The sequence below is a fragment of the Megascapheus bottae genome, chromosome 7 (genome assembly GCF_031878675.1).
Source record: "Megascapheus bottae isolate mThoBot1 chromosome 7, mThoBot2.hap1, whole genome shotgun sequence".
NCBI classification, from domain to species: domain Eukaryota; kingdom Metazoa; phylum Chordata; class Mammalia; order Rodentia; family Geomyidae; genus Megascapheus; species Megascapheus bottae.
The window spans coordinates 32,177,154-32,194,598 of record NC_143515.1 but is presented as its reverse complement, the minus strand read 5'-3'; the positions used below and the strand labels follow the sequence as shown (position 1 = coordinate 32,194,598).

At 41.5% G+C, this 17,445-nt stretch overlaps 1 protein-coding gene and 1 long non-coding RNA gene across 2 annotated transcripts in view; one reads left to right on the top strand and one right to left on the bottom strand.

The window, feature by feature from the left end:
* LOC150060537 (uncharacterized) overlaps nucleotides 1-17,445 on the bottom strand; it is a 491,819-nt gene that overhangs the window by 400,508 nt on the left and 73,866 nt on the right. The window lies entirely within an intron of this gene.
* On the top strand, nucleotides 770-16,236 carry LOC150060539 (uncharacterized protein C2orf78-like). The gene is given in 5 exon segments (XM_090336240.1): nucleotides 770-830; nucleotides 7,235-7,261; nucleotides 7,264-7,317; nucleotides 12,366-13,102; nucleotides 14,902-16,236. Coding segments are annotated over 5 exon segments (2,214 nt in total).

Here is a 17,445-nt window from a genome sequence, read left to right as displayed (position 1 = left end):
CTCAATTCTACCCCCAGTATTGGCACACACACACACGCACACACACACACACACACACACACACACACACACACACACACACGATGCAGTTATCTAAGATGAGAAGAAGAAAAGGCAAATGCATGATATGAGAGAAATCTACCACATTAGAGCCAAGAGCTCATGGTTATCCTGGGGACAAAGGCTATCCTGGGGCTTAGTCAGTGAGGCAAAGTAGCATAAAGTCCACCCTGAGAATGGCCTCATCATTTAGGATCATTTATTTATTTATTCAGTACCCATTTAATTATTCAGGGCAGCAAGAGGTGCTATAATACTTCAATTAATCACTAAACACACAGGGCTAGTATCACTGGTCCACTTGATTTGTGAGGTTCAGCTGTGGCCTGGGATCACATTAAATTCAAAGGTCGAGGCCTCCAATGGAGGCCTGAGTCTCTGAATTCCTCAGAGAATGCAAGTGCACCCAGATTTCCAACCTAAATTTCCCAACTGAGGATCTGGAGCTAATGGGTGGACAAGATCAAACATGTGAAGTAGACAAAACACTAAATGTGTCCTGTACTGCTCCTTCTTGCCTTGCTGGTTCCCACACCACTCGCCGCAAAGGACCAGCACAAGCAAAATCTGCTCCTAGTGTCTATTCCGGGAGAACCCCAGGGAGACAGGCATTTGCACAGGCACAGCAATGAGTCACTGCAGTCAAGCTGCAGGGCCCTGTGTTCCACTTCAGAGGCCACAAGAGGCACAGCTGGATGGGGAGTGGGCGATGGCGACTGAGAGGACAGGAAAGGAGAACCGAGTAGAAGGACACAGGGTGGAGAATCATTGTAGGAAGCTTACTAAATTTTGCTGAAAACCATTTCTTGAGCCCTTGGCTCGTGCCTGTATTCCTAGCTAGCGCAGAGGCTGCGGACTGAGGATTGCTCTTCAAAGACAGCCTATGCAGGAATGATCATTCCTGTGACATAATTTTGTGTGACACTTATTTCTAATTTACCATCAAAAAGCCAAAAGAAGAGCTCTGGCTGATATGGTTGAGACCTGGCTTTAAGCCAAAAAAGCTCAGAGGGAGTGCTCAGACCCTGAGTTCAAACCACAGGACCCACACAATAAAACAAAAAACTTTCCTGAAATATAATTCATCACACCATTTAGACGTACACTAGTCAGAGGCACAATAGTACATTTCCAGAATGAAACCAAATGTAGTCTTTATTGCATTGTTTTTACACATACTTGAGGCCAATGCACAGTCACTTGATCCATATCTACTTCTACCACTATCCTCGGGTCCCAGCTTCCTGAGGATTATTAGAATGGTTCACCAGTACCTCCCTACTTTTACACACCTGAATGTGTATCATTTTTCCTACTAGTCATTTTCACAAAGATGTTACAATTGAATAAATTGATTTTAAAACGTTGAATTTTGGAGAAGATGGCAGATGGATAACTGACCCAACTAAGTCCCCTGAGGAAGCAGAACTTGAGGGTCCCATCCAGCTTTTCACATCTAGACAGTCACTCCAACGTAGCTATTGTTTATACAGAGATTAATGCCAAAGAAGAAAATTATAAACTGCTTGCATAAGAAGACAGAATTCGGTATCCACATACAGTGATTGTGCCAGCAGTCACAACAGCAGTGGCTGCAGTGGTGGTTGCGTCTGAGCCCTGGAGTTATCCAAGTACCTCTAGGAGGAACATAAACACCAGGGATGGAGCCCACAGGCCACATGGCTACACTGGGACAGAGACAACTCATCATATAATAGACCGGAAGCTGTTCTTAGGAGAGGATCACAAGGGCTCAATAGCTATGTACGTATGATCATAGAACGTTCTCTAGGATCAAAATGAACTCTAAGAAATGGAATCAAGAGATTTTTTTATTGTACTGTTTGCAATTATTTCTTTTTTTCTTTCTTTTTTCTCCTTGGTATATTCTCTTTGTCACTATTTTTTAAATGTATGTACCCTTTGTCTTTATATACGTTCATTTGATTTGGGGAGGAGAAGGGAAAGCAGTAGGACAAAGGCTAAACCAATTCAGCAGTGAGACTCACTAGAAAATGTTGGAAATGACCTATATAACCTGGCAGGGGCAGGGAAGAGGAAAGGGGAAAAACTGGGAGATAATGAGGGAGCAGATGATCCTGTTTAAAAGGCAAAGTACTCATTAACTGATTTATCTGATTGTAACCCCTCTGTAAATCACCCTAACAGTAAATATTTTTAAATTTCAAAAAAAAGAGATGAAAAGAGGGCCAGGAGTTTGGCCTAGTGGTAGAGTGCTTCCCTAGCATGCACAAAGACCCAGGTTCGATTCCTCGGTACCACATACATGAAAAAAGGTGGAAGTGGTGCTGAGGCTCAAGTGGTAGAGCTCTAGCCTTGAGAAAGTCCAAGGACAGTGCTCAGGCCCTGAAATCAAGTCGAGGACTGGCAAAGAAAAAAAAAGAGAGATGAAAAGAAATGAACAAATGTATATATAACGGCACAAAAGAAACTGATCAGTACCTTTGACATTGTCAAGGTGGCAATGTTACAACAAACATTGACAATTATGAAAAACTTCCCTGATTCTAAAACTTCAATAAACATGAAAGTGAAAAGAAATCCCTAATATCATATTGGTTTGCAACTTACAATTGAGCACATTTATACTTCACATTAAATTATTAACAAATCTTTCCCGCCAACCAAATGAAAAGATTTCTGCTTCTAACTCTTGCAAGTCAGGAAGCTGAGATCAGAGGATTGGGGTTGGAAATCAGCTTGGGCATGAAAGCCCCTTGGGCTCTTATCTCTAGTTAATCACAAATGAGAGTTGCAGTTTCAGTAGAGGTCTGATCATGAACAAAAATGCTCATGGACCAGGTCTGGAGTTTGCCCTAGCAGTAGAGTGCTTCCCTAGCAAGCACAAAGACCCGGGTTTGATTCCTTGGTACCACATACATAGAAAACGGGAGAAGTGGTGCTGTGGCTCAAGTGCTAGAGCTTCAGCCTTGAGAAAGCCCAAAGACAGTGCTAAGGCCCTGAGCTCAGTCTACAGGACTGGCTCATAAATAAATAAATAAATAAATACCATCACTCATGGATCCCCCATCCTTTTAACCAGCATTGGTGGAATGTCTCACATGACCAGGTATTGTAACTATAGTATCTAAGAGAGTAGATTTCATCAATACAGCACAGCCTTAGTTGGATCATACCCAATGGGAATTTGCTATTTGATTTTTTTTTTTTTTTGATCGAGGGGTTTGAACTCAGGCCTTGGGCATTGTCTCTGAGCCACGGTGCCATTCCAGTTTTCTGGTGTTGAATTGGAGATAACAGTCTCCTCAACTACGGTACCCAGGCTTCTTTGAAACTGTGATCCTCTGATCTCAGCCTCTTCAGTAGCTAGGATTACAGACATGAGCCACCAGCACCTGGCTCTTTTGCTACTTTCAAGACAAAATGTGGAATGCTGGTCTGTGATGTCCCACACCTCATGTCACACATGAACATCCCAAGTGAACGTCCTATGACTACATCTTCTTAAAATAGACAATCACTAAGCCATTGGTTTGATTTCTGGAGCTCTTGATGGGAAATGGATGGTTGATACTGCCTTTGTACAACTATTTAAAGAGAATAAAAATATACACAAGAATGAAAACAAAGATTGTTTCTATAATAAATGTGTCTTGTGTATATGCCTCTACAGTAGCTGTGGACTCTGCTAACAATCTGAACAGATGGCCTACTCATATGCTGTCTACCCAATACAGAAAACATGCAGAGACTTGGGGAATATCACAGAAGCTGGGCTGGAGATGTAGGCTCGAGAGGTCAAGCCTTATGAGGTTGAGCCAGTTATTACCATGGACAGTACTGATTTACCTAGGCAGGAGTAAAGTCATCTTGACATAGAAATAATCATCACAATTGTAGAAAGGTAACGCTAGTTGGTTTTCTGTGCAATGTTTCTCAGCAACTATAAGTACACAAACCAATAGATTACTATGTAGAGTTTGCAATAGGAGCCTTGCTCCAGAATATGCTTGATAGTTTCATGTTAAGTAAAACCAGTTAATTTCAACTAGAATGACATCCTTTTTATCTTGGACTCCATATTCATTCCTTTTCTTCTGACACAAATTGTGGGGACTGGTCTGGCTATCACTGGAAGAAGCACAGAAATGGTGAGATAAAGGGTAAGCCAATTTAGCAGTGACACGGACTAGACACTATGTTGGAAATGAACGATATAACTTCAAGTGGGGAGAAGGCAAACCCGGGGGAGAATGAGGGAGGCGGTAACACTGTTCAAAAGGAAATGTACTCGTTACCGGACTTAAGTAACTGTAACCCCTATGTATATCATCTTTACAATAAAAGCCTTTTAAGTCAGACAGAAGTCTGCCTTCCTCTGTGTATTCCATTTCTTTAGTATTTGCTTCTAATGGGCAGAGACTACTTTTCAAAGTATCAGGGCTATGCAAAAAAGAGACCTGTATCTCTAGGAGTTGACATCTATGAGTATGAGAATGCACAACTCGTGGTGTACTAGGGGCTCATGCCTGTAATCATAGCTACTCAGGAAGACCACAGTTCAAAGCCATCCCAGTTAAGAAAGTCTGTGACAAGACTCTTATGTACAGTTAAGCCACGAGCCAGAAGTGGTACTATGGCTTAAGCAATAGAGCACAGCCTTGATCAAGAAAGCTCAAGGCACAGAATCCAGAAAAAAAAATAAACTATAAAAGAATTGGTGGGGGGGGAACCACACAGTAGGGGGGTGGGGAGGAGGGTAATGGGTACCAAGACATGTGAAAGGGTATCAATGTATGTGAATTAATGCAACTTCTATCTGGCAAATATCATGTAAAATTTTTATTAATTACAATAAAAAATTTTTTAAAAAAAGTATTGCTGGGTGGGGCCTGGAGTTTGGCCTAGTGGTAGAGTGCTTGCCTAGCATGCACGAAGACCTGGGTTCGCTTCCTCGGTACCACATATGTAGAAAAGACAGAACTGGTGCTGTGGCTCAAGTGGTAGAGCACTAGCCTGAGAAAGCTCAGGCCCTGACTTCAAGCCCCAGGACTGGCCAAAAAAAAAAAGTCCTTTTGAGATTCTTATCTCCAATCAGCCATTCAAAAACTACAAGTAGACTGGAATGTGGCTTAGTGGTACAGTACTTGCCACACATGCATGAAACCCTGAGTTGGATTCCTCAGTACCATATAAACAGAAATAGCCAAAAGGGGTGCTGTGGCTCAAGTGATAGAGTGCTAGCTTTAAGCAAAAGAAGCCCATGGATGGTGCCCAGACCCTGAGTTCAAGCGAAAGAACTGGCAAAAAAAAAAAAAGGATTGCTGGGAAAAGATCTTCCTTTTCAAGCCATATATCAAAGTCCTCATATCCAATATACGCAAAGAGCTTAAGAAACCAACCCCTACCAAACCTTATAAAGCAATCACTTAATGGGCAAGGGAGCTAAGTAGAGATTTCTCAGAAGAGGTGAGAATGGCAAAGATACACTTGAGGAAATGCTCATCAACCCTGGCCATAAAGGAAACGCAAATTAAAACAACTCTGAAATTCCATCTCACCCCTGTCAGATTGTCCAACATTGTGAATTTGAACTGCAAATATTGTTGGAAATCTTGGGGGGAAAGTAACTCTTCTACATATTGGTGGGAATGTAAAGGAGTACAACCTCTCTGAACAGCAGTATGAGGTTCCTCAAAAAAACTAAACACAGACCGTTTTTATTGCTTCGCTATTCATAATAGGCAAGATATAGAGCAACTCAGATGCCCCACAATAGATGAGTGGATCCAAACTATGTGGTACCTATACACAATGGAATTTTACACAGCCATTAGGAAGAATAAAGTAATATCATCTGCAAGGAAATAGAACTAGAACAAATCATGTTAGGTGAGCTAAGCCAAACTCAGAGACACAAATCGTGCATATTCTTTTGGATGTGCAAAAATGAGATCTAAAATGCATTGGGATATAAATTAGAAAGGATTCTAGATAATCACAAACATTGAGAACAAAAGAGGGCACCATTAGGAGAGAAACAAAAATGCAAAGCCCATGTGCCTCTTTTTATTCATATAAAATTCAGAAATGAACTCCAAAAGGTGGAGGGAAGAAACATCCTTTTTCCCCCTTTCTTTTGTTTAGTTTTTAATTTTTGATGATCTGTCTTCTTTACCTTATGTATGGTGTATTCAAGTATACCTCTTCAGAAGGGTTTGGGAGGTGTACAGAACTCAAGGGTAAAATGACAAAAACAGAGCAGTGGAGCCCACTAGACACCAACGAAAGTGAGCTACATAACTTGTGGATAGAGACAAGAGGGACTGGGAGAGCATGAGGGAACGGAAGATACTGTATAAATGGAAATATACTTATTACCTGACTTGTGCAATTGCAATACCTCTGTATACCACCACTACAATAAGAATAAAGTAAATTAAGTTTTAAAATGAAATAAAAAAGAATGCAAAACCTAATAGGTTTTCCAAGAACCAGTTCCTAAGTGAACAAGAGAAATATAAAGAGGGATCCAAGTCCAACATGGCTAGAACAACCCAGAATAAGGATTTCAGGGGCAAGAAACTAGAAAGCAAGTGCCTTAGATGACATCATCCTCTACAAGGTATCATCAACACTACTCTTCAACTAGGTAAAAGCTCTTTCATTCTGCTTCTACTATTTGAAAATTCAAATGGCTCAACTAAACGGTTTCAGAACAATGAAGTTTTCAATCTCAAAGTCCCTTTCCTTATCCCTCAAACATGTGAACTATATATGCAATATGGAATTATCATATAATATAGAAAGCAAAATAAGCAAATTAAAAATAACTATTAATGAACATTGGTGAGAAACACTGAGGTGATGTCCTCAATATAAGAACGTAGACGAAAGGGGATTTCCTGTCTGTCTTGCAGGACCTCAAGTCACCAAAGATCAAGCATTAAAGAGCTACTAGAGCTCTCCTGCCATTCTCTACCCAAACCCAGCTTCTGGTTCAGATTCTGATCTTGTGATTGGCTACTCCAGGCCTTTCAACTGCCTGAGTAATGACATCATTCTCCCACTGAACCTATCACTACTTGGTAGAATCTTGGGGTTTCCATGGCATCGTCCAGGCGTATATTTGGATCATCGCTAGTGACCAGTGTCCAGTGAGCTCCGTACTGGACACACTCTTGCTCTTTAGCTTCAGCTACGCACACATCCTCTAGTGTCATTCTTCATCCCTTGTTTCTCCAGTTGATATTACCCATTGTCTCAGTATGTCAGGTAAGAAGAAAAAGGGATTTAGAGTTTTCATTAGACTCCCCTGCTCCCTAAATTTAATAGTAGAATCAAAACAGCTTCAAGTATTGAATTAGAAATGTTGGGCTGTGATGTTTACTAGGTATATATGACTTAGCCACATGATTTACTTTGTGACAAAAATCTGTTGCTTTGTCTGCAACATGAAGAAAATGAATTGTTTATCTTGTGATAGCTTTGTTTTCCAGCACTGTATTTTTTTTGCCCGTCTTGGGCTTGAGCTCAGGGCTTGAGCACTGTCCTTGGACTTTCTCAAGGCTAGCAGTCTACCACTTGAGCCTCAGCACCACTTCCAGATTTTTGCTATGTATGTGGGGTACCGAGGAATCGATCCCAGGTCTTCATGCATGCTAGGCAAGCACTCTACTATTAGGCCAAACTCCCGGGCCTCCAGCACTGTATTTTTAATGACATTTATGAATGGAGAATGAAGCTACAGATTTCTTCAGAGAGTCAATTTTAAACAAACTAATGGAGAAGGAAACCTAGTCCTGTTGAAATCCCTATACCAAGATACTTCATTTGTAACAGTATCCTCTAAAAATTAGTTCCACTTTGGTATTTCAAATGTAGTAAAATTTTTTTAATTGGAGAATTTATTAACATTGATTTTTACATCATATTTTAAATGACAAGTTTAACCAACAAGTGTTCCAGGAGGGAATCTCTATTTACAATCACTGGGACTTAGTATTTAGAACTTAATCAAAACTAGGCTAAGGGATTGTATGTCATAGAAACATATTAATTTATGAAATAAAACATTATGTCTCTAGAGTCATAGGTTTTGATGTCTATATAGTTACGTTTATATCAAATGTAGTAAATTTAAGCATAGTGTGTGTTTCCATATTTCTGCTCAGACAAGGTAAAGAGAAAAACAGGAAGAGAGAGGGGATGACGGGACTAGAACGAGGCAGATGATCTAGAAGGAAAGGTTCACCAGGAACTAGAGGTGAAGAAAAGATGAAGAAGGTGATGAGAAATAAGACAGAGCCAAAGACATTCTCAAGAAAACAGCGGTGGTTTCAATAGAATGTTGAAGAGGATCAAACATTTTTAAATCCACACACAGAAAACCGAGGGCAATCTAACCAGAGCCAGGCAAAATGAAGTTAGTGTTAGCCACATTGATGGACCAAAAGCCAACTAAGGTTAAAACAGAGAATCATTAAAAGCAGTTTCTGAGATGTCACTTTTAGCTGGTTCCTGCTTTAGGTTTGTTATGTGTTTGTTTTTTTTCTCGTTGACTGTGAATACAGATGATGCTTTGAACGAGCCTTTTGTCAACCTGACTAACTTAGGGCCGGCACAGGTGCCAGCCACTCCTTTAGCTTTCTTTGTTTTAGCTAGGTTTTTCTTGAAGATATGAAATTTTAGGTCAGGCAAACCTTGAACCATGATCCTACCACCTAGGAAGGACTCTCTTGTACCTTGGGCCACAGTCATGATCTACTAACAGAGGGCTTATTTGATTGAGATGAGGTGTTCAGTAACCAGCCTAGATGGATCTCAAACCACTGTCCAGCAGACTGTTTCCCAAATAGGATTAGAGAAGGGAGCTACTGAGCCTTGACAGTTTGCAATGTAAACATTTTAGATATGTATTCCAAATTATTTTAAGAAATATTTCTTGAGAGGGATTACACAGAAGGTTCTGTAATATATTTCAACATTACTTTTCATTCTTATATTTAGACTTCATGGAAGTGTGTGTGTGTGTGTGTGTGTGTGTGTGTGTGTGTGTGTGTGTGTGTGTATGTTTGTATGAATACCAAGATTTAAACTCCAAGCTTGACACTGTCTCTGGCTTTTTCGCTTATAGGTAGAGCTCTACAACTCATCAGGTCTCCAATTCCAGGTTTTGATATTTAACCGTTAATAAGAGTCCTACAGACTTTATGGGAAGGACTGGCTTGAAATAATAATTTTCAAACCTCAAGCTCCAGTAGTTAGGATTACAGCCTTGAAACATGAGAGCTGAACATGCATTTTTTAATAAAGTATTCTAATTTGTATCAGAAGCAGGTTTCAACTAAAAGCTGTACATAATGATGATAATGATAGAATTCTAAGTGTTTATTTTACATTTGTATCAATATTTTTCTCAGATTGGTTTTCAAACGTTTATATATATATATTTTTTTTTTACTGTTATATAAGGGTTACATGATATTTGCCAGATAGATGGTGCATTAATTGCCATTTCAAACAGTTTTTAAAGATTTTTTGATGCTGCTATTTATACTAAGTTGATTTAAATACCCAGCTAGAACAATTAATATCTTTACATTGAGGTATGATATTTAGAGAAATCATTTTGGTTTGTCTTTCTTTGTTCTGATTTTTTCTTTTCTACATTTGTGCTATATTGTCCAATCTGGTATTAATGTCCTGACAAAAGTGATTGTCTGGGACTAGGAGTTTGGCCTACTGGTAGAGTGTTTGCCTCGCATGCACGAAAAAGCCAGGTTCGATTTTTTGGTACCACATACATTGGAAAAAAAACAACAAAGTCAGAAGTGGTCCTGAGGCTCAAGTGGTAGAGCTATAACCTTGAGAAAGTCCAAGGACAGTGCCGAGGCCCTGAGCTCAAGCCCAGGACAGGCAAAAAAAAAAAAGTGATTGTCTAACCACACTATCCCATGTGCTAGGGATACTAGGTCTCCTGCACATTCAAAAATATTGATCTATGTCAATTATGACCATGTATATGGCATGAGGGATGATGTAAAAACAAAAAACAAGTTACCTAACTTCCAGGATATAGGGTCAGAAGACAATGATTAATCATTCTCAAAAAGCAACTGGAAATTGAATTGAGAGTGCCATTTATACTACCAAAATTATGAGATATTTAGAATAATTACAAAAGATATGTGTAAGATGTACATGCTGAAAATTACCAAGCTTTGGTGAGAAAATCAAAGGAGCAGTCGAATAAATGAAGAGTTATCCATGTTCATGAAAAGGAAGATTCACTATTGTCAATCCAGGGAGAAGAATGAGAGATGAGCGATATAAGAACAGATTGGAGTGGTATGCCTTTAAGTGGAGAAAGAAAGCTTTCGCTAAGGAAATTCAACAGCTTCCACAAGCTGAGAAAGACCAGAAAATAGAAATTCTGAGCCTCTGAGCTCTGAAAATTTTCACCTTGTAAACATGATACAACAGTTACATAGCACATATTAGGCCCTATTGTCCAAAATAGTCCTTTCCAGAATTTTATCTTGAAAGTATAATTTCAAACATTTCACATGCAGAAGTATAAGAATAAAATCTGTATTTAAAAACAGCATGGGGGCTGGGAGTTTGGCCTAGTGGTAGAGTGCTTGCCTAGCATGCATGAAGATGCAGGATCAATTCCTTGGTATCACACACATAGAAAAAAGCTAGAAGTGGTGCTGAGGCTCTAGTAGTAGAGCTCTGGCCTTGAGAAAGTCCAAGGACAGTGCTCAGGCCCTGAGCTCAAGAACAGGACTAGCAAAAACAAAGCGTGACTGCTTGAATATTTACATTTAATGCATTTTTCTGCTTCCACACACATTACACCTATACCAACTTCAGTTCAACTCCCAGAATACAAAACGCGCACACACACATGCACACGCACACACACACACGCAAACACACACGCACACACACACACACACACATATAATTCAAAACCACTTTCTAATCCTGTGACGGTTTTTGTCTGAAATAGATGAGAAAATGTTTGTTTTCACAACATTGCATATGTAATAAGATCACTTTATTTATTGGTAAGTATACTATAATGAATATTTGACATACATCCAAATTAGCTTTAATGTCTTTCTATTTTGTTCCATATCAGTCATGTATAATATGTCACTTACATTCATTATTCAATATTATTACTGATATCATTGTTTTCAGCATGTATAATATATCATTGATGAGTGACTTGAAGTTCAGAACGTCTCAGTCTTCTTTTTTTTTTGCCAGTCCTGGGCTTGAGCTCAGGGCCTGAGCACTGTCCTTGGACTTTCTCAAGGCTAGAGCTCTACCACTTGAGCCTCAACACCACTTCTAGCTTTTTTCTGTGTATGTGGTACCAAGGAATCGAACCCGGGTCTTCATGCATGCTAGGCAAGCACTTCAACCACTAGGCCAAACTCCTGGCCCCTTCCTTTTCTTCTTTTGTGTGGGTCATGGGTTTTGACAAGGGCCTGGGAGAATCCCTCAGCTCTTCAGCTCAGAGCTACCATCCTACCCTAGAGCCAAGTCCCAGTTCCCGTTTTCTGGAGCTTAATTGGAAATAAGAGTCTCAGGTCTTTTTGTGCTCCAGCTGATTTTGAACCTTAATCCTCAGATCTCAGCCTCCTGAGTAGCTAGGATTACCGGAGTGAGCCACCCAACCCAGCAGAGGGTTTCAGGTTTCCTACAAAAAGTATATTGGGAACTCTGAGGTGGTCATTGTATTCTTTACTTATCTTCTGGTCTGTGTTTTAAGTAAGCACTAAAAATGGCCAGAGATTTCTATAAGGTTACACAATACCAAGAAAAATGCAAACTATTTTCTCAAGACCAACATCCACTGGCTTATAGGAAGTTCAAGTTCTCCTGATTTCTGGGCATTCTTCACCTGCTCACCCTTTGGAACACGGTGCTCGTAGTAATTCAAAAGAAGTATTTGAGCCAATCAGGCTGGCCTCTGCCCCTAGGTTTCCTGCTCTTGAATGGGTGATCTAACAAGTACACTGAGGATACCTGAGATTCAAAAGGCTCACATGCTAGGACACAGTTAGGAGTGACTCAGGGAAAGTCAGGACAAGAAGGAGAAGCCTGCTTCTGCCTAGGAAACAGCACAGGAACCACTTGGTGTCTCCTGTTGAACCTCTTTGCAAAGTTCATCAGAAGAATGTGGGTGGCTATTGGAATGAGAGCATTCCCAGTCAGTCACAGCCAGCTTCCAATACGCTGTTCCTCCCAAACAGTGAGAGTTGCGCAACCTTATCCATTTTTTAACCACCCCTTGCTTCTTGCAGACAATTTCCAGCATCCATCTTTACTTGGAGCTGCAAACTCACTACAGCTTCCTCTTCCTGTGGAGAACGATGCCACTTCTCTAACAGGCAACAGCTGCAACATCTCCACAGTCTCCACCCCAGCCTTCACTTCAGCATGGCCACTGCCATCAACCTCTGGCACCTCTTTGCAGCCACTCACGGGTCTTTGCCAACATTCCAGCACACCCATGCTGTCAGGGGTTACTGGCCAGAACCACATCTCCACTGCAGCCTCCTCCTGTGCCAGTGCTTTTGAATGGGAGTACACAGGACACAATAAAAAGTCCTCTGCACTGGGAGACTTCACATTGACTCTCATTGACCAGGGCACAGCAGTCCCTTCAATGACTATGACATCTCGATATGCGGATGCAAATGCCATAGTCCCTCTGTATCCATCGCTGTCTGCCAGCCTGGTTCAGGGGACGTTATCTCACATTCCACAACAAGAGAGTAGTAGCTTGTTACTTCCCTGCCAACGAAACAACCAAATTTACTACTATAACCAAAGCACAGTGGGCCCTCTATTATCTGGAGAACCTGGTCCCTGCCTGCAATCATATGGCTCTGTGTCCTATACAGGGAGCAGGGTCTTTGCTCCTCAGCCAGAAATCGTGATGATGCTCCAAGAGGTTCAGCCCGCAAATGTCCCACCACCAGTCTCCACTTCTGGAATCTACTACTCTGTGTCTGCTCAACACCACCCAGAAACCAATGTTCAAGGTAAGCACAGACAACAGAAAGGAACAGGATTAGCAGCACAAAAAGGAGGGGCTGACCTGCATCTGCATAGAGTCTCCACTACTCCACAAATATAGTCTAAATCCTCAGTCTCACCCACCACACTCACAAGGAGACCTCCAATTTCTGCCATGAGGCAGAGGGCCAAGGGTATGGCTCCAGTGGTGGAGCACTGACGGCTTCAAACCTCAGTGCTGCCACTAATTGCACTGGATAATTAAGTAAATACATAAGTGAGGAAATATGGCTGTGCTGCTCTTAGATGCCACCCAAAGCACACTCAGTGAGGCCATGGTCTACATTGTCCTCACAATCCATTCTCCCTAATTAATCCCCTTCTTGTTCGAGTTCTTTGCTTTCATTGGAAAATATGTCAAACATTAGTTTTGATAATAGCAGATAAACTTGCTTTACTGTGTGCAGAGAACCTGCCCAAAGGAAGCAGGTGAGAATATATATTTTGCATATTTCATGGGCAGGAATTCCACCCTGGAGCTGAGCACCACTGAATCATGCCTGTGGCCTAGCTAATCAGGAGCCTGAGAGCTGAGGAACAAATTTCAAAGTCAGCCTGCAAAGTGTTTTCAACATCTCATTGTCAGTTCCCAAATGCAGACAATAGATGCCTAAAAAAAGCGAGAATACATCAGGCCTAAGAAAAAGTCAAGCAGCAAAAGAAAAAAGGCTGAGTTCAAGTCCCAGAAGCATCCAGTGCATGATCACATTCTCTAGCTCTCTATTCTCCCCGTCTCTCCCTCACACACACATGCACATGCACACACACTCAACTCTCAGAAATGCACTCAAAACATGCTAAACCTGTCCTCCCCTCCCTGACTGCCCCTCACTTGCCGTTCTCTCAGATCAGGGTGAGAATCAACACCTATTTTACTTACAGGACACTGGCAATAATCGACAACTATATAAATAGATGACACTTTATAAAGCTGGGTTTTTTGTTGTTTGAAACCAGAGTCAAGAACACAGTAAGGAACTACTTTACTTCTGACCCATACATGATGTCCAAATCATTTCCTACTTTTAAAACTTCTTTCATTTTTATTTCACTGACAACAATTCTATAGAGGAAAAGGGAAAAGAAATAATGAAAATGAATTAGCACAAGTTTTACATAGAGTAGCTATCACGATCTTCCAACTCACGATCCTGTCCATGGTGCTTAAAACTAGCTGCTAGAAACACCTTGCTCAGTGATGACAATGCCCTTAAATCATTGGTGCATAAATGGAGCATGTTACTTACCAGGGACTGATTTCTGCTGTGATTTCTTTACATCAGTAGAAACTTCCCTGGCAATGCATACACTTTTCTAGAATCACAACTTTCTAGAATCATAAATTTTGCCAGTCACAAACTGCAGACAACCCAAGTCCTACAAGCATAAATGTTGAAGTCCTTGAGAGAAACATGTGTCACCTGACTTTGGAGACATTCCAATATCAATCCAGTAGTAAACATTCCTAGTACCTTGGTCTTGCCTCCAGCAAATCCAGACACAGAGAATAAGCATTAGGATGAAATTGAAAGCAAGGTTTGAAAGCCTCTGGTTGCCTTTGAGAAACTAACAGAAAGTCAGGATGCTCCACCTGACATTTAGCAGCTGCAGGTCGACATTAACCTTAGGGCCAAGACAGAAGTCTACATGGAACAAGGCCAATTTGGATACTCTGAGTCTTGAGACAAATGGAATGGAATGTGACAGTGGGTAGCTAACAGATATCACTGTGATGGTCAAGACATTCATTTTAACCAGATTTTCACCTCCTTCACAGATTTTCAGCAATCCAATATTTCTACTATAACCCACATCAAAGATACAGACACCATCAATGAGATTCTGCTGCAGGAAAACTCTGTGGTCACCAAGTATTCCACTGATCAAGTGTCCAAGAACAAGCACGACGCCTTGGAAAGTGTGGATGGAACTCCCGAGGCCAAAGGCCAGCAGCTGCAGCCACAGGGCCTGCTGAAGGAAGAGGAAACTGAGTGTAGCACCCCAGCCAGTGACAAGGCTTCCCTGAACACAGCCCAGACCCCAAAGCCTGCATCCAGCAGGGTGAGCAAAACAAAGAGCCATGGGCAGAATGAGCCCAAAAGGATCAGGGGAAGCAATCCCAAGAAATGTGAAGAAACCAAGCAGTCAGGGAACAAACTGAAAGCAGAAGAGAAGGCAAGCATTCCCAAGATGAAGCACAAGAGAAGCCACCCTGAGCTTAGCCAAGAGACCTTCAAAAGACCTCGAACCAACCTAGGCGTGCAGATGTGGGAGTCAGTGCAGGTTTTTCATGCCCTAGGAAAGAAGAATGAGAAGAAAACTGCAAGCGGCAAACGAGAATCTGCTATGAAATCATGGCTGGATATTCCACATGAGGGTAAAGGCCCTAGAAACATTCAAGTCAAGAAAAGGGAAAGGAGTGAAAGCCAGTGTCCATCCCCATCCCAGGATGAGCTGCCTCCCCCTGGCAAGGTCAAGTTGGTTCCTTTGCCTTTTCTAACCCCAGAGAAGCCTCAGGCTCGACCCGTTCCTCACAGGCCACAGTCTCTGGCCTCCAGGAGGCCCACTGTACCATACCCTGCACGGCCTCATCCTACCACGGCTCAACCTACCGCAGTCAGCCTGTCTCAACCAGCTTCTGCCAACACGAGTCTCAGAGGTTCCACCAAAGCATCTCAGCCAAGTGTAACCAATACATACACACAGGGATCGGCCAATGCTCCCCAGCCTAGTGTATCTCAGTCTGCTGTTGCTAGGCCTGAACCCCACTCAACCTCATCCAGCGCTTCTGTCCAGCACAAGCCTGTTTCCACTGCTGGGAACGAGTTCCGTTCACCGCCTAAGCCTCATAACCAGTACCTACTCCAAGATTTCAGCCGCCAACCAATTCCATGGAGGAAACCCGATATTCCTGGCCCTGTAGTATCAAATCCCATCACCAAGGAGCAAAGGCCAGAGCGTGAAGCCATGAAAAGGCGGGCCCAGCAAGAGCGTGAGAATGCTGCCCAATACACTGCTTTGGGGAAACTGCAGTTTTTTGTTCAGAGGCAAAGAGATATGGAAGTGTCTCGCTACTATGGCTACACAGTGTAAGAGTTGCTGCAATTGTGTGTACCACATGTTTTCCCATATATATATAAAAATATATATGTATATATATATACAAAGATAAATATGAACATTTATATAGGCATATAGTATATGGATATAAATGCATAGATGTTGGTAGAATAATATTACTACAATATACCCAAAACTTAATAAACCTGAATGATTAAATGTAATGAAATTGAATATATGACTAATAAAGAACCCATATGAGTTTTATGATATTGCAAAGTTTGGCTTCATTTTGGATAGAGTTTGGACTCAAAAGTTAAACTTGAAAGAAGAAATTGGATTGAGGGTGGAGAAAAGTTGCATTTGAATTGTGCATGGGAGGATTAAAGACATCAGAACCAACAGAGTCCAAGAGTAGGAAGAAAAAAGGAAAGGTCATTTTGTCTTTTAGAAGAATCATGGAGCCGTGTTATAAGACTTAATTTCTAAGGTTGGGTTCTAAATACTACTTAGAAAATACTTTTCAAAAATGGGAGAAAACAGCGCCTGGAGCATGAGCAAGTGGTAGAGTGCTTGCCTAGCATGCATGAAGCCCTGAGTTCAATTCCTTGTTACCACATACACTGAAAATGACGGAAATCACCCAGTGGCTCAACTATTAGAATGCTAGCCTTGAGCAAAAGAAGCCCAAGGGCAGTGTTCAGGTGCTGAGATCAAGCTCTAGCAGTGGCAAGAAAAAGTACAGTAAACGGCTCTAGGGTACTGTGAAAAATGTTGAGCTTTAGGGGGCAGGTGAAGCAGGGGACCCACACACTTTGAAGCCAGGTGGTCATGGCTCTTCCTTGTAATCCTAGCCAATCAAGAGACTGAGAGATGAATACTGAGACTCTAAGGCAGCAATGGCAGACAAATAAGTCATAAGCTCATTGTAATTTGAGCAGCATAGAGTGGAAAGGGAAGTTTACAGTACCACTGAGTGAAAAAGATAAGTGAAACACACTGGCCCTCAATTCTACCCCCAGTATTGGCACACACACACACGCACACACACACACACACACACACACACACACACACACACACACGATGCAGTTATCTAAGATGAGAAGAAGAAAAGGCAAATGCATGATATGAGAGAAATCTACCACATTAGAGCCAAGAGCTCATGGTTATCCTGGGGACAAAGGCTATCCTGGGGCTTAGTCAGTGAGGCAAAGTAGCATAAAGTCCACCCTGAGAATG